Here is a 25550-nt window from a genome sequence, read left to right as displayed (position 1 = left end):
GAACTGGCTGGTAGAACTGGTTCCAGAACAATAACTGGCTGGTAGAACTGGTTCCAGGAGAAGAACTGGCTGGTATCACTTGTAACTGGCTGGTAGAACTGGTTCCAGAACAATAACTGGTTGGTAGAACTGGTTCCAGGAGAATAACTGGCTGGTAGAACTGGTTCCAGAACAATAACTGGTTGGTAGAACTGGTTCCAGAACAATAACTGGCTGGTATAACTGGTTCCAGAACAATAACTGGTTGGTATCACTTGTTCCAGAAGAATAACTGGCTGGTAGAACTGGTTCCAGAACAATAACTGGTTGGTAGAACCGGTTCCAGAACAATAACTGGAGCTGCTGTCTGGTCCTGCTCCGTGGGTCCCTGTGGTCCCCTCCTGCTGACCCTGCTCCGTCCTGCTGGCCCCCAGAAAGCACATCCGAGCTGCATTTGGAGGTTTCCAGAGCTGGCTTTGCCACGGTGCCTCGCTGTGCTGCTTAATGACCCTCACTGTTAAAAATGTGTCTTGTTTTAGAGGCTGAATTTGTCTGGATTCAGCTCCCAAGCCCTGGATCTCATTACAGCCCTGTCTGCGGGCCTGTGCTCAGGCACACGCTGGGAGCAGGAGCCTCCTCCCTTTGCTGGACCAACGTCCTCCACTGGAAACTTCATTATTTAAATCTTCTTTTTCGCTCTCAGAGCTCTTTCCTGAATTTTCTGCCGTTTACCAACTCCTTGGCTTGTGGAGGTGCAGTTTTCCAGCTGGGGTTGCAGGAGGCTTGGATCCTTTAGCAGCCTTTTTTGTCTTCTTTCCCTTTTGAGAAGAAAAAAAATCCTTTTTCTTCTCGTTTTGCCTTAGTCCAGGGACCAAGATGTTATTTCTGACAGGCAGGAGGGCCCGCCCCTGCCTGAGTCACGTTATCTCTTCTGGCCACTGCCAGCAGACAGGGTCTGGAAGTGCTGTCAAAGCCGGAGTCCTCGTGAGTAATTCCTCTTCCCTGCCAAAGATTTCATGGCACGCAGTGCTCACCAGCCAGGTGGGTCGGTGCTGGTTCAAGGGGGAATGTGCTTGCTACAGAAACAGGTGCAGGAATGAAAAAACCCACTGGGTTTTGTAATAATCACCCTGGTGCTCAAACACGTCTGCCAGTGAGTCTGTAACCGTGTAAATATGCAAACCCAGAGCTGTATTTTTATCTCTCCTGTTTGCTTCTTCTTCTTTCTAGAAAGTCTGTCAGTAAAATATAAAAAAAAATAATAATTTGGATCATTCAGGAGCTCCCAGTTTTCCACTGAAGAATGTACAGGGATGTGTGGACTGGAACCTCTCTCCCCCTGAGGGTTTGAAGCAGTTCCCCCTGGAACCCCTGGGATCGGAGCCCAAGTGCCTGCAGCAGCAGCAGCCCAGTGGGAGCTGGGGGCAACAAACCCATCTCTGAACCCAGGGCACCAGGAGCAGAAAGAGCAACAAAATCTCACGGGAAATATGATTTCACCAACATTTTTTTTTTCTTTTCTGTTGAGGGGGAAGTTGGAACAATGGTCCCAGAGTTCCTCCTGCTTTGTGTTCCTTGAACCAAGGTGATAGGGGGCTTGAGATTGTGGGTAACTCTCCTGAGACTGAAAAACAAGCAAGAAAGGGAAAATTAACTTGGGAATAAATGGGAGCAGGGAGCCTCTGGAGGAGCTGCACCCCAGCCAGGAGCAGGGTGTGGAAAGGGAAAGTTCCTGGGCTAAAACACAGTGGGATGCAAAGGAGCTCTCTTGGTTTCTACAGAGACGGGGCAGCTGAGGGGCATTTTAAAAGGTTTTATTCCATTTTCAGCCTCGGTGAACAGTGAGATTCGAGAGATGTAAAACTCAGTGCCATTCCATCAGAAGCCAACTCAACACTCCTCACCGTTTACATACAAATATACCAAGCCATATAAACTTCCCATGGACTTTAAAGATCCTTCACAAGCCCAGGTCCCACAGAGCCGTGGGAGGGGGGCTCTGCAGCGTGGGGAGCAGCCCCAAAAAGCAGCAGAGTGTCCCTGTGAAATGCACATTCCGGGTTTGTTTCCAGGTTTGTTTCCAGCTGGGGGTTCCTGTCCCGGCTCTGATGCTGCAGCCCAAACCCCCCCTTTGGAGCAGAGAGGCAGGAATTTGCTCTTCCCCTCCTCTGGGAGCTGTCCTGACAGCTGAGAGCAGCCAGAGAGCTTTTGCTGACACGCCCTGAACTGGAACATCTGGAGAGCAGCGTGGCTGTGCTTTCCCTGCGGAGCATCCCCAGCTCAGGAATGTTCTCCTCCTGCAGCCAGCCACAGGCACTGACCCCGGGGCACGGTGCAAGATGTTAGCCAGGCTCGGGATAACTCATCCCGGGGGAGTCTGGGTGGGATGGTGCTTTTAGACCACGGCTGTCTGTCCGGGCTGTTACACAAACCGAGCAAAACCCTTTTACAGCAAATACATGCACTGAAATCAATAAAACTCTCAGATTTGGTGGCTGTGCCAAGGGGGTTCTCCGTGCTTTAGAGAGCAAGTGAGCTCTGCCAGGCCGCCCCTCCTGGTCCTGCAAGGGAAGTGTGGCCCAAGTGTCCCTGTCCCAGCAGACTGGCACGTGTGGCACCCTCAGGAATAAACCAACACTGAATTTTTTATGTGGAAGTGGTGCGGGTGACAGAAAGGATTTCGGTGTAACTAATAAGCACATTTCTCCTTTTTTTTGGGGGGGGGCGTTCAGCCCAGTTAGTCCTTCTTTTAAGCATGCCAAGGAAAAACCTTGAGATTAAATACTTGTTGATTGCAATATGTGTGGAATAATGCCAAGGGCAGGGATTCCTTCCACTATCCCAGGCTGCTCCAAACCCTGTCCAGCCTGGCCTTGGACACTTCCAGGGATCCAGCCACAGCTCCCCTGGGCACCCTGTGCCCACCCTCCCAGCATTCCTAATTTAGCACTGGATCTGTTAATTTGGAGCTGGTATTGCTGCAGAAATGCTTCATGGGTGAACAGAGGGCAGAGTATTCACCTGTAAATAACTGCACACCCCACAGCTGGGCTTGCCAGCCTTGGATGTGGAGCCCAGAGCAGGGGAAGGTGCACCCAGGGACCTGAGTGCAGCAGGCTGGCTGTGACTTGTGAATGAGCCTTGCAAACCTCACCAGCAGCAGCTCTGTCCCGGGCACACAGGAAAACGCTTGGAAAACGAATGTTTTCATTCTGCAAAGCACCCGGATGGATTTTCATAGCTGGGTACCAGACTGCGTTCATGCCAAGGATTTTTAAGCTGATTTTCCAGCTGCTCGTTCAGCCAAACAAAGTCTCTTGTGCTTAAACAAAACGTGGGGGTCTTTGTTCAGGGGGGAATCCTGCTCTGGTCACATTTCAACAAGGTGTTTGGAATATTTCTTGCAAGGAAGCATGTGAATATCTGCTTTTTTTTGGATTGAAAAAAAACACCCCTTGCTAGAGATGCAAGCACACAGCCAGTCCTGGGCTGGGCTCTGAGGAATTTGGATATTTTCTCACCTGTTGCAAGAAAAAGGAGGAGGGTAAGGAGACAGAACTGCACATTTTTGGGGTGTCTTGTCCCTGTGGTGTGGCACTGGCAGGAGGGTTGGGAGCAGCAGCAGTCCCTCCTGGGGGGTAAAGCTGTGTTTCAAGCCCATCTTTACCCTCGCCAGACTCCTGGACATCCCTGGCACCTGGAGAGGGTTCCCTTCTCCACTGCTGCCCCTGTTCTTGTGGCAGGGCCAGCAAACGGATTCTCCTCCGCCTGAGCTCAGGGGTTCCAACACCACAAACCCCTCAAAAATTATCTAAGAACAAATATACTCTCACTTCAAAAAAATCTCCTTTAAATTAATTTAAACTCTTTAAAAATCTGAACCCCAAATATTACAAAATTAAACAGCTGTCAAAACAACCCCCCCCAAAAAAACCTCAAACCGAAAACCTGCAAAAAAACACCAATTATTTTAAAGCAGGATGAGATAACCTGAAAAGCACAAGCACCAACATTGACTTTCTCTTTTTTCAGCCTATCAGCACCAAGTCAGGGTGTCATCTCCTGTGACCTGGCTGAAGTCAGCATTTACCCACTGCCTGCAAAAGGCTGATGTGGCAGGGAAATGTTGAATTGCCACCTTTAATCTGACCAGGACAGGATGTACTCCGTGCCCTCCTGCAGCAAAATTTTGAGTTCCCAGCAAGGATTCAGGGGATTGAGCCCAGGGGCCTCAGCCTCCCTCTGTAAAACTCCCAGTCCACAAGCCAATAATCCATTTTACTGCAGGGTTCTGAAAGGCTGGAGATGGCAAAGGACAATGCTCTCGGGGTGACTCTGAATTTCTCTGCTTTCCTGGGAATAAATCAAGCCCTACATTATTTTTTAGCAGCTTGTTATTACAGCTTTTGCAGCCCGAAGACAGACTACTGCCTTTAATTCATTAGTAATTTCAACAGTTAATCAGGAAGTGTCATTACCTAGAAAGTCTGCAGCTCAAAATAAAGCGTGCTGGAGTTAAATTTGAATCGGAGCTCGGCCAGAAATGAATGCAGCCTTTGATCCCCCTTTCATCCAGACTGCACCCTGATGGGCACAGCTGGACAGGATGGGAATGGTGAGGAGGCAGGGCTGGCCTGCTGAAAGGATACTGGCAACTCATTAACTCCTGCAGCTCAGGCAATTAAAAGGAAATATTCGCTGGCTTCTTTCAGAGCTCTCCTCCTGCTCGCTGCAGTGGAGGTTTCTCGCCAGTTTTATTTTTGAAGGAGGCTGGTTTTCAGGTGTTTGACTGCAAAGCACACCATTAACATCTGTTTCACCCTCCCCAAACCACAGTTTTGTCAGCCCAGACAAAGGCGCCCGGCGCTGCCTGCCTTCCTCTGAAGGGATATTCCTGTAGGCAGGGGGAGAGTCTGGCTCCAGACCCTCTGAGCACAGCCGTATGTTTAAATAAAACAGGATGCAGGCTCTTCCCAGCTCTGGAGCAAGCTGTACTTTCCACTCTCCCAGTGTAGCTATCTTCAGCACAGCTTTTTTTTTTTTTTTCCCCTTTTTTCACACAGAGCAATGTTGTTAATCCCCTCCCATGTGCCCTGCTGGCCAGAGGAGCGGAGGCACAGAGCCAGGCTGTGCACAGAGCCACCCTGCCGTGCCACTCTCCTCACCTGTGCCAGCCCCTGCTCGCCTTCCCTGCAGACACAGGGGCAGCCCTGGCACCTTCCCTCTCCAGCTCTGGTGGGGGAAACCTCACTGGGGCTCTGTCCTGGACGGGTCCTGCCCGATTCCAGCCCAGCTGCCATCTGCTCGGGCAGGGGGCATGATCCCGTGTCCCTGCTCCTTGCCACAAGGCACAAACCAGGCCAGGCCAGGTCAGAGGAGATCCAGACTCCTGCTTTAGGTGGCCGTGTGCTGTCATGCTTGTAGATGTACCCAGAGCACGCAGTGAGAGGCAGTGTCCTCTGGGTGGCAATGGCAGTGTAAATGGCAGTGTCCTCTGGGTGACAATGGCAGTGTGCTCTGGGTGGCAGTGTGCTCTGGGTGACAATGGCAGTGTGCTCTGGGTGGCAGTGTGCTCTGGGTGACAATGGCAGTGTGCTCTGGGTGGCAGTGTGCTCTGGGTGGCAGTGGCAGTGTAAATGGCAGTGTGCTCTGGGTGACAATGGCAGTGTGCTCTGGGTGGCAGTGTACTCTGGGTGACAATGGCAGTGTGCTCTGGGTGGCAGTGTGCTCTGGGTGACAATGGCAGTGTGCTCTGGGTGGCAGTGTGCTCTGGGTGGCAGTGGCAGTGTAAATGGCAGTGTGCTCTGGGTGACAATGGCAGTGTGCTCTGGGTGGCAGTGTACTCTGGGTGACAATGGCAGTGTGCTCTGGGTGGCAGTGTGCTCTGGGTGACAATGGCAGTGTGCTCTGGGTGGCAGTGTGCTCTGGGTGACAATGGCAGTGTGCTCTGGGTGACAATGGCAGTGTGCTCTGGGTGGCAGTGTGCTCTGGGTGGCAGTGGCAGTGTAAATGGCAGTGTGCTCTGGGTGACAATGGCAGTGTGCTCTGGGTGGCAGTGTACTCTGGGTGACAATGGCAGTGTGCTCTGGGTGGCAATGTGCTCTGGGTGACAATGGCAGTGTGCTCTGGGTGACAATGGCAGTGTGCTCTGGGTGGCAATGTGCTCTGGGTGGCAATGTGCTCTGGGTGGCAATGGCAGTGTAAATGGCAGTGTGCTCTGGGTGACAGTGGCAATGTGCTCTGGGTAACAGTGGCAGTGTGCTCTGGGTGACAATGGCAGTGTGCTCTGGGTGGCAATGTGCTCTGGGTGGCAATGTGCTCTGGGTGACAGTGGCAGTGTGCTCTGGGTGACAGTGGCAGTGTGCTCTGGGTGGCAATGTACTCTGGGTGGCAATGGCAGTGTAAATGGCAGTGTGCTCTGGGTGACAGTGGCAGTGTGCTCTGGGTGGCAGTGGCAGTGTGCTCTGGGTGGCAGTGTGCTCTGGGTGGCAGTGGCAGTGTGCTCTGGGTGGCAGTGTGCTCTGGGTGACAATGACAGCGTGCTCTGTCCGCTCCGCTCCACCCGCCGGGCTCTGAGCAGCGGCGGCAGCGCGGGTCACCGCAGCTCGGCCCGCTCCGCTCCGCCCGCCCAGCTCCGCTCCGCTCCGCCCGCCCAGCTCCACCCGCTCAGCTCCGCCCAGCTCCACCAGCTCCACCCGCTCGGCTCCGCCCGCCCAGCTCCGCTCGGCTCGGCTCCGCCCCGCCCCGCGGTGCCTCAGCCGCCGCCGCGCTGCAAGTTCGGAGCGCGGCCCGCGGGCGCGGAGCGCAGCGGGCGGGCGGGCGGGCAGAGCGGGCATGCCGGCGGCGGCGGGCGATGGGCTCCTGGGCGAGCCGGCGGCCGTGGCGGCGGGCGGGGAGGCGCGGCGGGCGGCGGCGGACGGCGGCTCCTTCCTGGCCGCCTGGCTGAGCGCCGCCGCGCCCCGCGAGCGGCTCCGCGACTTCCAGCACACCAAGAGGGTCGGCAACTACCTGATCGGCAGGAAGCTGGGAGAGGGATCCTTCGCCAAGGTCCGCGAGGGGCTGCATGTGGTCACCGGAGAGAAGGTACCGCCGCCCCCGGGAGCCCCCCGGGGCAGAACGGGGCAGAACGGGGCAGAACGGGGGGCTGGCTGGTGAGCGGGCTGCGCTCAGTCCCTGCCGGCCGGGAGGGTGAGTCCCGGGAGGATGGAGGAGCCCCCCAGGGAGGATGGTGGAGCTCCTTGGGCAGGATGGAGTAGCCCCCCAGAGAATGGAGGAGCCGCTTCTGAGGTGGAGGAGCCCCCCAGGAGGATGGTGGAGCTCCTCCGGCAGGATGGAGTAGCCCCCGGGAGGATGGAGGAACGCCCCGGGAGGATGGAAGAGTTTCCTCTGAGGTGGAGGAGCCCCGCGTGAGGTGGAGGAGCTCCTAGGAAGGATCGTGGAGTTCCTCCGGCAGGATGGAGTAGTCCCCGGCAGGATGGAGTAGACCCCCGGGAGGATCGTGGAGCTCCTCCGGAGGATGGAGTAGCCCCCCGGAGGATCGTGGAGCTCCTCCGGAGGATGGAGGAGCCCCCTCGGCTCCCGGCGTCCCGCTCCTGCCGTCCCCAGCTTCCCGCGGCTGCAGCCTCGCCTTCCTCTTGCGCTGCCTTGTCCTGTCTGCTTTTCCTCCAATTTCAACATTTCCCCCCCTTTGTTTGCTCACTTTTCCCGGCGAGAAGAGCGGGTTTTGGCGGCGCTGGTGCTGCTGGTGCAGCGCTCGGCAGATGTGCTCGGAGATGCAGCTGGGATGGCTCTCCCCGCCGTGCTGCTCGGCTCGGTTTTGGGCTTTATCCAGAGCCCTTCGGCAGAGCCTCCTGCCCATCAGCAGGACAGGGTGGCAGCGGTATCAGGGCGGTGAGCCCGGCGAGGATGAGCCCCCCGAGCCCCCAGCACAGAGTTGTGCTGCTCTTGTTTAGCCTCACAACTTCCAAGTGATGCGAGGAGCGGCTGAGGGAGCTGGGAAGGGGCTGGAGCCCCAGGAGGGGCTGAGGGAGCTGGGAAGGGGCTCAGCCTGGAGAAAAGGAGGCTCAGGGGGGACCTGGTGGCTCTGCACAGCTCCTGCCAGGAGGGGACAGCCGGGGGGGAACAGGGACAGGAGGAGAGGGAACAGCCTCAGGCTGGGCCAGGGTGGACATCAGCAGGAATTTCCTCATGGAAAAGGGTTTTAAACAGTGGAAGGGGCTGCCCAGGGGAATTTGGAGTGCCCATCCCTGGAGGTGTCCCAGGAATTCCTGGAGGTGGCACCCAGCGCTCCGGGCTGGGACTCGGTGTCTCTTCCAGCCCCGGCGACTCTGGGATTCTGTGGGCTCTGGGATTCTGCCTCTCCTGTATCCTTCACAGAGGATTCCCTCCCAGCAGGGTCGCTGCTGGAGCCTCCCCGGGGCGGTGGGGCTGTGCTGGTGTCGTTCCCTGTCCCTGATGGCATTCCTGCAGCTATTTTTTCATTCCGGTAAATTTGTCACAGAGAGGAATTTAACACGGGGCTCTGAGAATCTCATCGTGTGAAAAAATGATAAGGTTTGTGAATATTGTCGTGTAGGAATGCAGAAAAAAATAATAAATAAATGTTGCTGTGCTCTGTTACCAAGCGTGTGCTTCTCCTTGGTAACAGAAGCATCCAATGATCCTGCGGTTGATAAAAGGCACATGCACACACACGTCCTCCCCACCTCCACGTTTTGGGTTTGCTACATTTATCTCAGTCTGTTAGGAGGGGAAAAAAATAAAAAAGAGCCACCACACACCCCTCAGTCTCAGCTCCCAGGTCTGCTGCCTGATTCGGGTTTTTTTCTCCCTCGGTGTCTCGAATAGCACACGCTGTGACAAAGTGACAAGCAGAGCTCAGCCAGTCACTCTTCCTTCCTTCCTGCCGAGCCCTGTCCATCCCTGGGGGCAGGCAGGGACATCTCTGAGCCCTGTCTGACCCGACCCTGCCCTGTGGCACTTCCAAACTGTCCCCCTCCCAGGAATCCACCTCCTCCAGCCCAGCTCTTTGTGGATAAGCTGGAGTTAGGGGTGGGAGAGAAGAGTTATTCAGGATTTGTCCCTCTGAGCGAGGTTCCTCCCTCTCAGCCCTGGGGGAGTGCTTCCCATCCCACTGAGGATTCCACCCTCTGCTCTCCTGGGCACATTTCATGGTGTGGTCCAGTCAGAGGAGCTGGGATGAGCCCCCCATGGAGCCCTCCACAGGGGGAGAAGGGGAACATCTGCTCCTTCCTTGCAGGGCAGGAGGCTGAGCCTCCAGGGCTGGGCATGGTGGCATGGGGACACAAGTGCCTGCTGGCCACAGAGCAGGGGTGGCCTCCTGGGAGGAGGCTCTGGGGGCACAGAGCCCTGCTCCTGGCTGTGGATTTCAGCCATTCCTTGGGCATTTCCACCAGAGCATCCTCCCGTGCCATCCATCCATCCATCCATCCATCCATCCATCCATCCATCCATCCATCCATCCATCCTCTGCTGCCAGCAGAGCATCCCTGCTCTCCGGCACCAGGCTCTTCCCTTCCTGCTCCCATTCCCACCTTGCTCCTCCCAGGAAGGGAAGCTCACTCCTGAAGAGCCTGATGCTGTCCCCACTTCCATGGCCCGGGGCAGATTTTTGTCTGTAAAGCCACTGCTGAGATGAGGGCATTGCCTAAATCCAATAGGATTGCCCTAAAATGAGTGCAAAGCAGAGTTTTGCTCATGCTGAGCCAAAGGCATTGCCCAAATCCAAGAGGATTCCCTGAAGCAGAGTCTTGCCCTACTGTCTGTTCTGGCAGAGCCTGGGCCCTTGGGGTCACTGAAATGTCACACTTGAGTCGGGGGGGCCCAACAGGTTTGGATTTGCAGCAGACTTTAGCAACCCTGGAGGAGCTAATGCCTCAGAAAATGGTGTGTTTGGGGAAGAAATCCGTGGATTAACATCCCCCAGCCAGGCTGGGATCCATGGCCCTGGCTGCAGGCATTGTGCAGGCTCCAGGTGATGCCAGGCGGGTGCCAAAAATCTGCCATGCCCTCCCCCTGGCATTCCTGGGAGCTGCAGAGGATGGGAGGGTGTTCTGGGGGCCAGGCTCCTCCAGCAGCTGCCCTCGGGGTGACCTGTGTGGGATGGGGCTCAGCAGCTCCTGCCAGCTCAGGAGGGTGAGCTGAGGTCAGGTTTCTAAACCTTCCCTTCCCAGGTTGCTAAACCTTTCCTTCCCAGGTTTCTAACCCTTTCCTTCCCCAGATTTTTAAACCTTCCCTTCCCAGGTTGCTAAACCTTTCCTTCCCAGGTTTTTAAACTTTCCCTTCCCAGGATTTTATCTCTGGGCTCCAACCCACACCTCTCACGGTGCTTCTGGTGGTTTCTGCTGCCACAGTGGTATTTTTTTTTATTTTTATCTTTTTTTTTTGGCATGTTGTCGTTTCCTGGGCTTGGAAAAGCCCTTGGTGGGGCAGGAGAATGTCGGGCAGATTGTTCTTCCCGTGGCTTTGGAATGGAGCACAGCAGCTGTGATCTGACATTTTGGGGTAAAGGGCTGATTTGTCAGCTCCACTCAGGCAGCCTTCAGTGCTAATCCTAAGGCAGCACAGCTCCTCTGTGCAGAGTTTGGCTTTAAATTGTGAGAGAGATGTGTTTGGGTGACTTTGGGAGCCTCTGTACTCTTGGATTGTTCCAATCATTCTCTGGGTGATGGGGATCTGGCAAGGAGATCTCTCTCCTTTAGAAAGAGAGATATTTTTTATAAAAAGAGGTGTATTTTTAGAAAAATGCACTCATTTTCTGCATTCTTGGGGAGCTGAGAGCAGTGGTGGGGTGGTGTGAGGCTGTGTTATCACACTCTGTTATCTGTCCTGTTACCCCAGTGACTCTGAGCAGCACTGTGGAGTGGCAGCACACTGACAATCCACTGAGCCAAAGTTCCTGTAAGCAAACCTGAGCCAAGATTATGTGGAACTGCTTTTAGGTGTAATCTTTGGCACCACAAAAAAGAAAAAAAAAAAAAAAGAAAAGAAAAAAAAAAAAGAAAAAAAAAATCACTGAAGCAAATTGACTCATTTGATTTCTCATCCAGGGAAAACTTTGTTTATAATTTCCTTCAGTGCTATTGTTGAGCTGGAACAAGGTGCTTTTTTAGTTACACTTAGTCAAGAGCCTTTCAGCAACAGTGGGAAGCAGTGGCTAAAAATACAATTTACCAGTTTTGCTATGGAGGCAAAGCAATTAATATTAAAAGTGGCCTTTTCACTGAAGAGTTCACGTTCAGAATGCATTTCTTTATTAAAGAGGCAGAGAAAAAAATGCAAAGAAAAGGCACATTTGAGCCCCCCCCCACGAGGTGCAGAGCAGCCTCCCTGCAGGGACCTGGAAATGCCTCTTTGTGGCACAGAGTTAATTTTGCCAGGAGTAAATTGGCCCTTTCCCTGCCTGTTTCACCACAGGTTGTAGGGAAAGGAGACTTGCTGGCTTTGGGGTACATCCCCACGTACAGTTCTAGGATCTGTGCCTCTGTCTTCACCCTTCCTGAGTTTTGGGGTGTCACTTTCAAACCATCCTGCCAAGCACCTGGGTCAGCAGGCTGCCTCACTGCAGGCAAAAGTTGATTTTCCGGTGTGCTTGCAGGCTTTTCAGTCCCACCTTTTCCTCCTCCATCCCTCCCTCCCAGGGGTTGTGAGCTTGCAGGTGAAACTGTGAGACCTTCGTTGCTGTCAGGGCATCAGAGGATTGCAATTTGAAATTTGATCTTTTCCTTCCTGCAGTGGTACTTGTACATCAGCTTCCTGGATGGGTTTGTTGTGTTTAGTTTGTCATTTTATCTTTACCTGTTCCTCAACACATTTTCTCTCCATCCAAAATTTTTTTTTAAATCTTATTTTGAAAATCTCTGTCTGTGAATCCACAGGGTGGCTTTTTCCAGGATCTGTTCCCCTTTATTAAACAGCTGCCAGCTGTGGCACCTGCCTGATGTGCCACCCTCCATCACAGGCAGCGAGGAGACAAAGCCAGGCTGTTCCTGCAGCCTGCATCTGGGCATTCCCTTGCTCCTAGGTGTTGGCTTTCGCAGCTTTTCTGGTTTTTGTGCCGGAGTTTGTGCTCCGTGCAGCCCTGCAGGAAGGTTCTGGAGAGCAGGATGTGTCACTGTGGCGTTCCTGCCAGGTGAGATGGAGCAGAAGGCACAGTGGAGCTGATGTGCTGCCAGCTGCTCAGTCTGGGGAACAACCAGGTGAAAATTGGGTTTACAGCCGTGCTCTTCCCTCTGTCCCTGTCCTGTGAGGAGCAGGAATGAGCGGGGCTGGGCCAGGAGCCTGCTCATTTGTGCACAGTCTGACTTGCAGAAAGGTTCCCTTCGTGTTTTCCATCAGGCAGCTCCTTCTGCAGTGAGCTGAATGGATGCACATGTGGCACTTCCTTATCCTCTTGAGATAATCTGCTTCCAGGTTTGCTCTCAGCAGTTCTGAGGATGCCTCCTGTCAGCAGTGTGCTGCTTTTTTTTTGTTGCCCTTGCAGGATGGAGTGGTTTGGGGTTGAGCTGACACCGGGTGACGCTCACATCTGGATCCCTGCATTTGTTCCTGCAAGTCTGGTGGTTTTAACTGGTTTGGTGGAGCTGTGTGCCCGTCTCCAGAGGCACGTGCTGCCTGTGAAAGTCCTGGCAGTGTCTCCTGTGGCAGCAGTCAGCTGCAGGCTGCAGCTCCTGGCGTTTCAGCAGGCGCAGCATCTCTGCCCCAGGAGCTGGGAAAGGGGAGGTTATTGAGGATGTAACCCTGGCAGGGGGGCAGTGCTGGCAAACCTTGTGCTGCCTGAGTTGGGGCAGCCTGCCTGAACCCCGAGCTGCTCAGAGCAGTGGCACAGAAATGAGCTGAACGTTTCTGAACAGAAAGGAGCTGGGGGTTCACAGCTGGCTCTGCTGCTCTTCCAGGGCATGGAGAGGCATCCAAGCTGCCCAGGGCTACAGATGCTGCTGCTTTGGACATGTAGGACCAAGGAAAAATGTGTTTTGTGGGGTTTTCTTCTCAGAGAGGCTGGGCAGGGGCACTGTGTCAGCCCACCTGCCCCCAAAGCATCTCCTGCTGGTCCCTGAGCTGTGATCTGGGCTCTGGCAGAGAGCAGGGTCAGACCTCATCCTCATGGAGAGGGCCTGGGAGGAGCCACCCCGGGGAAACCACCCTGGAAAAATTCACAAAGGCTGACCAAAGTCTCCCTTCTGTGTCAGTGTTTGCTCTGGGTTCAGCACCTTTGGTGCTGCACCCATGGTGCTTCTCATGTGCCATGTGAGATCAGAGCACAGCGAGGAAAACCACTGCAACAAAGAGAACTAAAAAAAGCCAAGTTATATAAAATAAAGTTCCTTTGCTCTCTGTCTGTTGTGGAAGATTGTCATGGAAACATTTTTTTTTTTCAGAGAATAAATTCGTTTTCTGTGAATAATGTCCACAGAGCTGAGGGAGAGAGAGCGTATTATTTATGTAGAAAATCTTCACTGGAGACACCTTTTTCCTGGCTCCTGACAGTTGTAAATGTTTTATCTGCTGTGTTCTAAATCACTACAAAGGAGGGTATTACCTGGGCCTCAAGAGCAGGGGCTCAGGGGATGGGCTTGTTGGTTTTTTCTCTTCCCTAAAGCCAGAGAGCTGAGCTGGCATTAAATCAGGGGCACTTGGCCTTCCTTAACTCAGGGGTTTTTAATGGGAAACACACCCCACGAGCAGGGAGATGGGAAGATGTTGGCTGCCACGTTAGGAGGGTGAGTTATGGCTCATTTTCCCTGAGCAAAGTCTGCTGCTCCCACCTTGAGTTTAGAGCTTTCCTGCAGTGCTTTGGCCTGTCAGTCTTTCCTTAGGAACAGGGGTCAAAAAGCTCTTTTTTTGAGAAAACAGGGAGATTTCTGCAAGGCAAACCCATCTGTCCCAGGCACTTGGAGACAAGAGTGCTCCTTGCAGGAAATGTCTCCGGCCTGGAGGCTGGTTTTGACAGGGATCTGCAAGGATTTCTCCTGGAAGCTCTCCGTGCATCCTCGTGGATGTCTGTGCCTGGCTTTCTGCCACCACTGCTTCCATCAGCCTCTGCATAATCTCTCTTGACTCGAGCAGATATCCTGAGAGGCCAGGGAGGCAGAAATGTGCAGCTCTCCCTCAGGGCTGCCCCATTCCTCAGCTGGCCAGGAGGGCACTGGAAGGTTGCTGGGAGTGATTTCTTTCTGCCACAGGCCAGACAGGTCCCCAGCGTGACCCCCTCAAGATAAGCCACAGCCAAGTTCCTCCCCATGGACGGGGCTCCTGCTCCCCAGGCAGTCTCTGGAATCTGTGCCTGGTGCAAATTCTGCTGCTTTGGACATGTAGGACCAAGGAAAAACGTGTCTTATGGGGGTTTCTTTTCAGAGAGGCTGGTCAGGATATGTCTGTCTGTCCCTGTTTGGACAAGGAGGAGCAGAAGATGAGAGGGAAAGGCTCTATGGAAACAGGGAAGGATAATCACCATTGCCCATGGAACATGGCACAGAGCTCCCCATGAATGTGATGTGAGGTAACAAAATGTTGAAGAGGAGCAGCCTGAGTTTGCCCAATTTACCTTTTGGGATGTGCATTTTCATTTTGTTCAAGAGCTTTCTCTTACCAGAAATCTCTCCCCCATGCAAGTGCTTGCAGGAAATCATCAAGTCAGTGCTTGGCATTCTCTTAATTAAACATTTTGAGCTTCAGTCAGTACAGCTAACAGCTCTAGGACCTCAGAGTGTTCTGAAGCTCTTCTCAGAACTCTTTCCAAAACTTCAGCATAATTTTTAATTGCTGGATACACCGGAAGTGGATAGAGCACCCTAATAATAGCCCCCAGTGCCTTGGACAGGTGTGATTAATACCTTCCCTTACCTACCTGGCACATCCTGCTTATGCTTTTGGGGATTATGTTTCAGTTGGCTGTGGCACCCAGAGGCTTTAGGTTCATTTGCTTATCTGAAGTCCTCCTGAGTCCCTTTCTACCCCTTTCTGTCGTGTTTGGGCTGCAGGGCATTGGTGGGATGCTGTTTTCATCCCCTGGCAATCGGATTCTTTCCCTCCAGGCTAGCAGGACTCCGAAGCACATGAGTGAATGTACTCAGAGCTGGAGGAGTTTCTGTGTCTCCAGGGGCTGATTCCCAGCTTTCCTGGCTGGCTCTGCCTGCTGGGACATTTGTCCTGCCTCGTCTGCAGCAGCTGGGCTCGTGCACTGCTGCACCCCAAACTCTTGGCTTAAAAGAAAATATCTCAGCAGCGGTGACTCCTCCCTGCCTTTCCTGATTGCAGATTTTACTACAGCCAGAGCAGATGCTGAAACACCCTTTTCTGCAGTGCTTTATTTCCTAAGATGCTGGAACTTGCTGTATAAAAGCCCCACATTCCTTTACTGCTCTGTAAAATTTGCTAAGCTGTAGCAGTTAGAGAAAAGAATAAACTCTACCCAGAGAATGAAATTGGCATTTTCTAGTCCTTGGATTCGGTTGTGATGAACAACTTGTTCTGTGCCTGGCTGGGTGATTGCCCACAGTGAGATGTCCTTGGAGGGGTTGATTTTGGGACTGTGCTGACAATTGTGCAGGCTCCAGAGTTAGGTCTGTTTAGTGTGATTTGAATTGGCCACCCAAAATCACCAGCTGCTTTTGAAAAGGGAGCTCAGATTCTTGTGGCGAGAACAGTGGTAAACACAAAGCGAGCTGCAAGTGAAGCCAGACAGCTATGGCTGGAAATAAGAGAGGAAAGAAACTGGATTTATTGCTGCCTTGGGCAGCAATACAAGCCCAAGAAGAAGAGCAAAAAAGAAAAAAGCTGGAGATGGACTTGCAGCACTGATGGCTGCAAAATATCCCTGTGGTCTGGCTCTTTGTGTCGTTCTCCTGGCTGAGGTCAAACTGGGCAGTAAAGGTTTGTGATTTGGGTGCAGAAGCCCAAGTTTGTGATTTGGGTGCAGAAGCCCAAGTTCTCTTTGCCTGTGCCCCAAGCTGCAGCTCTGAGCTGCCTTGGCATGGGCAGGATGCTCCAGGTCCTGGCACCATGGCAGGCAGCTCTGCCAGAAGGAGACCCTGGGGGAAAAAGAAATAAAGGAAAAAACAGGAGGAAAAAGGCAGGGGGCTGTCCCTCCAACAGTGAAATAGTCCCTCTGACAGTTGGAGTTGCTTCTCTGGTGCTGTGCTGGTCTCCTGGCCAAATCCCTGGGTTCTTTTTCCAGCCAGTTCCTCTCAGCTGAGCTGAGCTCCCTCTGGCAGGAGCTGCCTCCCTCTCCGGCTGAGAGCTCGCAGGAGGGAACAAGCCAAGCTGCTGGGTGAGTGGGGAGAGCTCTTCCAAAGCCCTCCAAATGTCACACCCCGGTTTTGCAAGGCCATCCCCTGTTCTCTGCAGGGTTAAACCTGTCAGAACATTATCAGCCGAGCTGGGGCCACTGCATGGAAGTGCTCCTGCAGCTGTTTTTGCAGGAATCTGACCTGGGCACTGCTCAGGAGCTCAGAGAGTGAGGGAAGCAGCTGTGCTGCAGAGCTGGACTGGCCTCTGGGCAAGCAGATCCCTGCAGGAGCACGGCTGGGATTTTCCCAGGTGTTGCTTGGATGGCTTGGACTTCTTCTCACTGGGCACCCGGAGGTTCCTCCTGCCCCCAGCAGCAGGTCTGGGAGCTGCCCAGCAGGAGCTGCTGCCTCCTGCATGGCCACAGGCATGGGGACACCCCCAGGACGAGTGTGACCCCCTTCCCTGCCTCGTGGCAGCTCCACACTGCTGACAGAGGGCATGCAAGAGGTGTCATCTCTGCTGGCAGCGGCTCCCAGATCTCTCCAGGCAGCGCTTGGTCCCCGAAGCTGTCTCTTCCCAGGTTTATTTTTTCCCCCGGGGGCCTTGCTGTGAGTGTTTCTGTGCAGTTTGGTGGCAGGCAGCTCCAGCCTCCCCAGCAGGAGCTGGCAGTGTCCCCGTGCCCGTGCCTGGGGGACACGTGCTGCTCCCTGCCTGGGCACACGTGGAGCTGCTGGCCCTGCCCTAGCCCAGGCTCCTGCAGGCTCTAGCCCAGCCTGGAGGGCTTTTTGGAGAGGAGCAGCAGTTGCTCATCTGATGTGTCACAGCAGAACCTTCAGGAAAGTAATTCATTCCAACAGTGTAATTCTAGGACTCAGGAACCAAAAATATGGGCTATTACTCATCTTTGTATCTCATAACACAGAATAACCTGAGCCATTTATCTATTTACACAGCAGAGCTTTAGCCAAAAGCAGAATGTCAAGAGCCACTGTTGCTACATATTGAGAGTAATTGCTTGCTTTATCATTTATTTTTTTATTTCTGTGCCAGTGTTGGCCAGGAACTCAAGTCAGGAGACTTGAGTTAGGCATGATGCAGAGACAAAGAGCCCCTCCGTGGAGCTTGGGAGAGCAGAGCTGAGTAATTGGCATGTCTTGAGTGGGCTGTGAAAGCCCCAGTGTTTGTTTGATGATTACCCAACATCTACAGTATTTTCTCTCCCAAATGCTCTTCCCCTTCTGCATGAATGAAATTTCCAGGTGCTTGCACACACATCCACCCTGCACAGGAGGCTCTGTGTGCGAAGTGTGTCTGGGCACATTTGCTCCTCTCCTCCCTTGCTCTGCCTGTGGATGAGCTCAAAATCAGGGATATTCAGCTCTGTCAGCCCTGGGGTTCCTCTGTGCAGAGCTGGATCCCTAGAACAGGGTGTTGCTGCAGCAGATCTGCTGTTCCCACCTCGGCCAGCTCTGCAGGAGGATCTTTGGACCTGAGGGAAGGGGGAAAGGTGGCTCAGAGCTGGTGCTGGGATTCGTGGGGTGCCTGCCAAGGTTTCTGTCCAAATCAGGGGAAAAGTTTGTCCTTAAGGCACAGAAAGCTGATTCTGGGTGGTGATGGAGGAGTCCTCCATGGCTGGCTCTGGCTTCTGTGTGCGGGGGGTTCTGCACCTCCTGCAGCACACGTGGACATTATAATGTGCTTTTTTCTGCCAGTGAATTAGGGGTGCCTTGCAATGTGAATAATAGATTGCTGCTCCGTACTGCTGCCACTCCATGAAGCAGTTTTGTACCTTGCAGCTGTGATAAATGCCAGCTTTTAATTTATTTTTAAACTTCCGCAGAGATTTTGTTGTGCTGCCAGCTGTACAGTGTGGTGTCTCGTGTTTGTGTGACCTGTGAATCTGTTTGTCCTCACCAGAGTGACTCCTCTTTGCTGCCTAAACACTCCATGCGAGCCTCTGTGCTCAGTCCCATCTCATTAGCTGAAAGAATGTACTAATTTAAGTCTGTTTCCTTGGTGAATCACCTGGGGCTCTCACAAGGGCTGAAATCCAGCTCTGGTTTACCTGGTGTTTTGTCTGATGGATAAATGATGTCTCTCCAAAGTGAGTAGTCAGCAGTGCAGCTGCCAGGTGCAGAGAGAGGGGAGGTGCAGGTGACCCTGAACACTTCCAGGGATCCAGGGACAGCCACATCCTCTCTGGGCATCCTGTGCCAGGGCCTCAGCACCCTCACAGCCAGGAATTCCTTCCCAATATCCCATCTAGCCCTTCCCTCTGGCATTTTGGAGCCATTCCCCTTGCCCTTGTCCCCAGCTCCCACGAGAGAGAAAAAGCAGAAATGTGCCAAGATGGTTTTGTTTTTCACAGTACCTTTTTATGCAAATCATGCAAAGCCACCACTCGACTGTGGTTTAAGGAAATTGTAATGAGAGGATACCATCTCCAGTTGTGTGTTGGAAGCCAGGAAAAGCCAAAAACAACGCTTAAAAGTTGTAAACACCAGCCTGGAGGCTTTCTGAGTAAGCAGCTGCAATGAATGCCCAGCCTGAAGCTGTCAAGTGTTCGTGGGTGGTTAGTGGGACTGTCCCCTCTCCTTTGCTCCTGCTTTCCCTGCAGGGATTTTGGAGTGTCATTGTGCAAGGAAGTAAGGGATGGAGCAGTCAGTGGGGTTGGAGGAGCAGCTCCTCTTCCTCTGCCCAGCGTGCCAGCTGGGAGGGGACACCCTTGTGACTCCTGGGTGTTTCTAGTGGCTGTTTATGCAGGCTGTGGCAGCTAACAGCCCCGTGTCCTGCTCCCTCCTCAGGTGGCAGTGAAAGTGATTGACAAGAAGAGGGCCAAGAAGGACACGTACGTCACCAAGAACCTGCGGCGCGAGGGGCAGATCCAGCAGATGATCCGCCACCCCAACATCGCCCAGCTGCTGGACATCCTGGAGACTGAGAACAGCTACTACCTGGTCATGGAGCTGTGCCCTGGCGGCAACCTCATGCACAAGATCTACGAGAAGAAGAGGCTGGAGGAGCACGAGGCCCGCAAGTACATCCGGCAGCTCATCCTGGCCGTGGAGCACCTGCACCGCGCCGGGGTCGTGCACAGGTGAGCTGGGAGAGCCCCTGGAGCTGCTGTCAGCTCCTCTCGGCGCTGCTGTGGGAGTGCCTTGTGCTCCCGAGAGCCTGGGGGCTGCCCCTGGTGCTGGGGTTTGGGTGCTGTTCCCTTGGGTGGTGTTAGGCTGTACCTGCAGAGAGCGTCGGCAGCTCCTCAAAGGCAGCAGCTCCAGCATCCTCATGGATCCCTTCCAGCCCAGGGATCATCCAGCCCAGGGATCATCCAGCCCAGGGATCATCCAGCCCTGCTCAGGACACCCCAAAAATCCCACCCTGTGCCTGCCAGCATTTCCCAGAGTTCTGGGCAGAGCTGGGGGGTGCCACACGGCCCAGAGTGCCACAGGACTCCTCATGTGGCAGCTGCTGTTTGATGTGTTGCCTTTGATAACAAGATTGATTTGAAGCATTTTCCAGCCACTCCTTGAGCTCTGTGCATGAGCAGGATGTGTGTCCATCTCCTGTGCAGCTGGGAGCTCACCTGGGCTCCAGGGGGAGCAGGAGAAGCTGACAGAGAGGAGTAAAGAGTTCCTGAATCCCCTGAGCAGCAGTGGGGAGGGTGCAGGTGGAGATGCCACGTGTGACTGCCTGTCCCTGCACCTTTCTCCTCTCTGTGCTCTCTGCTGCCATGGAGACAGGAGGGTGGTGGGCTGGCTGGACCTTTGGAGCCAGCATCTCTGCTCTCCCGCTCCTAGGTGTATTTTTAGGGAGCTGTGCTAAGAAGGAGGCTCTGCTTTCTAAATTTGGGCCAGCTGGTGTTAAGTCTGGACTCCCACACAGTTCCCATATGATGCTGAGCAAGTTGTGTGGGCCCCATCCATCCTCCTGGGCTCTGTGGGCACGCTGCAGGAGCCAGACATCTGAATGCTTTTCAGGATCTGCCTCTGCAGCTCCTGGGCTCCTCTGGCTGCTCGGGGAGCTGCCCGCAGCCAGCCCCTCCCTCCAGCTGTGCCCAGCTGTGTGCTGAGCTGCCCACCGCTGTGCAGCGTGGGCGCAGCTGCCTGCCTGGAGCTCCGTGTGCTCTGGAAGCTGCTTTTTCCCCATCCTGGGTCTCTGTGTGCTCCCTGTGATCCATCAGGGATAATGCCATGAGCACAGGCTGCCTCTGCTCTCACCTCCAGCTGCATTTCAGGTGCCACTGTAACAGAAATATTTGAGCAGCCACCGGGCTCTCTGTCAGCCTCAGAACTGCTGATCTCTTTAAATTATTAAGCCCACAGCTTGAGGCAGGGACAAGGAAGGAGTTTGCTTGCTGCTTTCAGGGATCAGTTGACACCCAGTATTTAAAGAGAGGCAGAGATAAAGGAAATAAATCAGGTTTCTGAGATGGGCAGAGGAAAACAAGGCAGGAACAGATGAACATGTTTTAAGAGCAGGACTGGGTCAGCAGCAGCAATTCCTCTCCCTGCAAAATTCACCCTCTGCACAGTGGCCAAGGCACTTACAGGGGGCTGGCAGGCTTGGCTTTGCTCCTGTTCTCTTTCAGAGAGGACTCAAACCCACATTCTGTACAAAAATAGCCCGTTCCCTAAGCACAGGCTGGAATCAACAGGCTGTTGTGGTGAGAAGGAGGCAAGGCTTTGGGGCCAGGGAGAGAGAGCCTGGGTGTCTGAGTTGATCCTGAGTTCCCCTGTGGATCCTGAATTCCTGAGTGGATGCTGAGTTCCTGAGTGGATGCTGAGTTCCCCTGTGGATCCTGAGTTCCCCTGTGGATGCTGAGTTCCCCTGTGTGATCTGGGCTTCTTCTCCTGCCTCTCCTTGAGCAAGTGAGGGAGGAAAATTAACAATTACCTCAGGAGTTGTCCTTCAGCATCTCGGGCCTCTGACTGTGGCAGCTCTAAACACAGGCTGCTCAATCAGCTACTGAGGGAGGGAGAAAATAGTGCAGGAGTCTGATTCATTCTCTGCCTGGCTGCAGTGGCAGTGTTCTCTTGTTGTTGTTGTTGTTATTTTTATTTTTGCAGCAGGTAAAAATACCAGCACTTCCCTGTGCCTGGTGATGCGGGGGTGCTGGGCTTGGCCACGTGTGGAGCAAACTGCAGCATCCCCAGCCAGAAAAGGGGCTGCTGCTCGTGCCTCCAAATGCTTCCCATGGAAGGAGAAAGGCCCTGGAAAGCCTTTTGCTGGCATTTTTTATTTTATTGCAAAGCAAAGCAACCATGGGTTTTGTCAGCATTATTTGGGGAGTGGTGTGGATGGCTTAGCCTGTGGGGTGAAAAAGCCCCGATGGAATGAGAGTTCCCTGAAATTTGCCTGTGTTATTGGATGGGTGCTGCTCAGAAAGCTGCATGGCTTACAGCCCAGAGGAGCACTCAGATCACTGCTCTTTGGACCAGGGCAGGCACCCACAAGTCAGTGGAAATGCTTTTGGTAAGGGGCACTGATGTGTGAGCAGCCAAAAATTAAAGAACTCCAAGAAACCTCGCTTTTATTTAGAGGTGTAAAAATACCCCCCCAAACTAATTTTTGACTGCGTAGATGTATTTTAAAGTTCTAAATATGTCATCTGCTGAGGTGGGTGAAGTCTGCAAGCTCCAGAGTGCAGAAGCTGCTGCATCTTTGGAGAGGGGTGCCCAGGGTTCAGAGCTCACTGAAAGCAAAATGCCACTCTTCTATTTATAATTCCATGCTATCATTTGGGTTGCTTTCCCTCTATCAGGAGAGCTGCTAAAAATACGCCTGCAACGAGCTCAGCTGTGAATCAGGTAGGAATATTTATCTTTTCCTCTGCCAGAGGAAAACAGAACCAAATGGCAGGGTCTGGTGGAGCTTTCTCTTGGCAGAGGGTGTTTACACAGGTCCCCGTGCTGTCAGAAAGCAGCGTGAGCAATGAGCCCTCTGGGAGCACAGAGACAGCAGGGAAAATGAAGTGAAAGCCTCGGTGCTTGCCTCTGCATCCCACAGGAAATTCTCAGCCACCCTTTTAAGTCGTTTGAACAAAACTCAGCCCCATTCAGTGCAATTACTGTCAGGCTGTCAGAGAGAAGCGTTGCATGGTGTACTGGTGGCAGAGCTGGCTTGCAGCATTCCCCTTTTCCTGCCCCCCTGGCAGCAGATTTTGCCTTCCACTGCCATTTGGTGATGAGAAGCAGGTCGGGAGCTTGAAGGAGATGAAAACCCTTCAAACTGTGGGCAGAGTTAGGGGATGCCACGCGCTGCAGTTTGCTCAGAGTGCCACAGGGTTCCTGGTTTGGGACCTGCTGTTTGACATGCTGGCTTTGATAACTTGCAGCCTTTAATTGCCAGTGCCAGCAGTCTGCCTGCTGCTGCTGCTGCAATATTTATGACAGATCCTGCTCTGAGGAGCAAACTCTCCTTTTGAAGCACAGAGCTGGTTCCTTCTCTGCTTTATCTCAGATCTCTTTGGCCATTCTCCCTTGGAGTGCTCTGGTGTAACAAACTAAACATGATTTTAGTGAGGACAGTGGGCCAGATCCCTCTCTTACAGAGGCAGCCACGTGGAATCCAGTGGCAGAAGAGCTGGGATCAATAACATTTTGATATCAAAGCCTTTGGTACATAAATGTGGTGAGGAACCCGAATCTCTGCAGCCTCTCCAGCTCTTGCACAAGGCTTGGCCTTGAGGTTTGATGGCTAAGAAGTGATTTTCTGTGCTTAAAAATAAGATTCAGGAGAGAGCAGCCAGCCACTGCTGCTGTGCAGCTGCTTGCTGGTGAAACCTTCCTTCTCATCCTTCCTCCCCCAGACAAGAAACAAAGTGTGAAATGCAAAACTTCCCTTTTGCAGTGGAATGAACTGCTGTGGGAGCAGCTGATGGGGTCACTTGCTCCAGGGATTCACTTGTGTTCCCCTCTGGGGCCACTTGGGGTTTCCAGGGTGGTCCAGAGAGATAAACAGCCCCAAGGACAGCAGGACAAACTCCCGAAGGAGCTCAGCCCACAGAGATGGTGTATTTTAAATCCAGGGAATGCCAACTGTGTGCTGCCAGCTCCACGAGCTGAGGAGACAGAAATATCTGCTGTGGGAATGCAGCCTGGCCTGCCTTGCCTTCATTATTCCCAGATTTGACTGATTTGTCCCCTAGTTAGACACTCCCTTAGGCAGAGGTGGCACTTCTTGTTCCTTTTGCCTTTCATGCCTGAGACTGTATTTAAGTTTTTCAGCAATGAATGCTGAGAATTGGCTTATGGGGGGAAACCCAGAAATAATCCTGTAGTCATGGGGGGATACTAGTTAGTTAGTTAGTTTGTTTGTTTTTTGGGGTTTTTTGGGGGTTTTTCATTGTTTGGTTGGTTGGTTTTTTGTTTGTTTGTTTGTTTGGGTTTTTGTTGGATTTTTTTGGGTTTTTTTTGTTTCTTTGGGGTTTTTTGTTTGTTTTCATTTGGTAGGGTTTTTTGTTTTGTTTTGTTTGTTTGGGTTTTTTTGTTTGTTTGGGTTTTTTTGTTTTGTTTTGTTTATGTTTTTTTTGTGGAGTTTTTGTTTTGTTGGTTTTGTTTTTTTCTTTTTTTTTTTTTTTGAGGAGCCATGGCAGTAAAGGAACCAGATGAGATTTACTTCAGGGAGGGAAACTGGAAGTGCCCAGACTTTCTGCTTTGTTGCAGGGAAAAAGAAACACCATTGCCCCCAAAAGTGTTTGGAGACCTGCATTTCATGCAGTGTGGGATAAAGGGTTTGGGACATGAAAGGCAAATAAGACTCAGTGAAAGTTGGTGAAGGGTCTAGGAGCAACTCAGGTGAGCCTCCTTTTGTAAAAGACAAAGTTATATATTGGACAGAACTGACTTAAAAAGGCATTTGGGACGTTCAGGGAGATGGGTCCCAAAGCAGGAGTGCAGCTGGGCTCTGCCACCACACAGAGAGCTGTGGCAAAGCTCCTGGTGGTGCTCCAAAAATGAGAATTTTCCTGTTGGGGTGGACAGAAGCTGTGGTGCATATGGCCCATTAGATCAGTTACCACTCTGGCAGATCTGCTGGGAACAGACAGATGGGTAAACAGCTTTACCCAGGCCTGACTGCACTCTGTGCTCAGGCAATATTTACTTTTCTATCTTTTTCCTCTGATGGCTTTAAGATGCCCTGGAATATTTACCTTTTGTTTCTTTACCTTGACTCCTTTAAAATATCCTTTCTGGTGTTTTGGTTAGCCCCCCTGTCACTCATTTGTCATTCTGATTGCCTGCATGTCTTTCCTCCTTAACTTGCAGCTTGCTTTTTTCCCCTTTCCTTGCCTTTAAAGTCTTGCTTCTTCTTAGCTAACATTTCATATACTCAGAGCTTCCAAATGCTCTTTCTCTTTGCTCTGAGGTGCTGTACTGAGCACTGCAGTGCTTCTGTTGATTCCAGTTTAATTTGGGGTTTAGAGGTGGGGATGGGGGTTTGGTTTGGACTTTTTTGTCTTTCCCAGACTATTTTTTTTAAGTCTCTGGTGTTCAGCTCCCAGCCCTGCTATTTTCCTGGATCCCAATGAGATGGTTTGTGAGAAGCTCCACCTGCAAGCAGTGAGGATGGGAGAGGTGAAGCACTGAGCCCGTTTTAGGCAGCAGAGGGAAGCAGGAGGGGGTTGAGTTGATCCCAGTCCATCTGGCAGGGCAGGCTGTCCCTGGATTGAGCCCTTCCTCAGCAGCCCTGCTTGCCCTGCCAGGGAAGTGCCTTGTGGAGGATGTGCAGGAAGCCCTGGGACACTGCCAGGGCAGGGAATGGAACCTCAGAGGGGTTGGAATGGAACCTCAGAGGGGTTGGAATGGAATCTCAGAGGGGTTTGAGTTGGGAGGACCCTTAAATCCCACCCAGTGCCACCCCTGCCATGGCAGGGACACCTTCCACTGTTCCAGGCTGCTCCAAGCCCTGTCCAGCCTGGTCTTGGACATTCCAGGGATCCAGGGGCAGCCCCAGCTGCTTTGGACACCCTCTGCCAGGGCCTGCCCACCCTCCCGGGGAGGAATTCCTTCCCAAAATCCCATCTGACCGTGTTCTCTTTCTCTTTGAAGCCATTCCCCCTCCACATCCAGCAGCTCCAGGTCCTCCAGCTGTTGGACCCAGGGCTGGGGCAGCTCTGCAGGTGGGGTCTGTCCTCAGAGGGGCAGAACCCCCCTGACCTTCTGCCCTTCATGCAGAAAATCCCTCCTGTGCAGCTCCTGATCAAGCGAGGGTCATCCTGCCCACTCCTCTGCCTGTGTTTGTTTGAAACCCAGCCTGGGCAGAAAATGAAACAAAGAGGAACATTTTGGAAAAGGCTCCCAGTCTTTCTTTCACAGGAGATC

The 25550-nt window shown here is 52.9% G+C and overlaps 1 protein-coding gene and 1 long non-coding RNA gene across 3 annotated transcripts in view; both read left to right on the top strand.

Annotated features, from left to right (window-relative positions):
• Positions 1–54: 54 nt before the first annotated feature.
• LOC135295657 (uncharacterized) lies at positions 55–1920 on the top strand. The gene is made up of 2 exons (XR_010357796.1): positions 55–963; positions 1809–1920. It is a non-coding gene; the product is annotated as an uncharacterized LOC135295657 (long non-coding RNA).
• Positions 1921–6710: 4790 nt separating this feature from the next.
• HUNK (hormonally up-regulated Neu-associated kinase) overlaps positions 6711–25550 on the top strand; it is a 39106-nt gene continuing 20266 nt past the window's right edge. Inside the window, exons 1-2 of one of the 2 annotated variants that reach the window (XM_064411167.1) lie at positions 6711–7062; positions 19032–19324. In XM_064411167.1, coding sequence (XP_064267237.1) covers positions 6814–7062; positions 19032–19324 — 542 coding nt within the window. In that variant the 5' untranslated portion in view covers positions 6711–6813. The remainder of the gene's footprint in view (positions 7063–19031; positions 19325–25550) is intronic. The other variant, XM_064411168.1, reaches the window with a different exon arrangement.

Source organism: Passer domesticus, chromosome 2, assembly GCF_036417665.1.
Source record: "Passer domesticus isolate bPasDom1 chromosome 2, bPasDom1.hap1, whole genome shotgun sequence".
Lineage (NCBI taxonomy): Eukaryota > Metazoa > Chordata > Aves > Passeriformes > Passeridae > Passer > Passer domesticus.
Note: the sequence above shows the minus strand (reverse complement) of the source record. Positions and strands in the feature narration are given on the sequence as shown.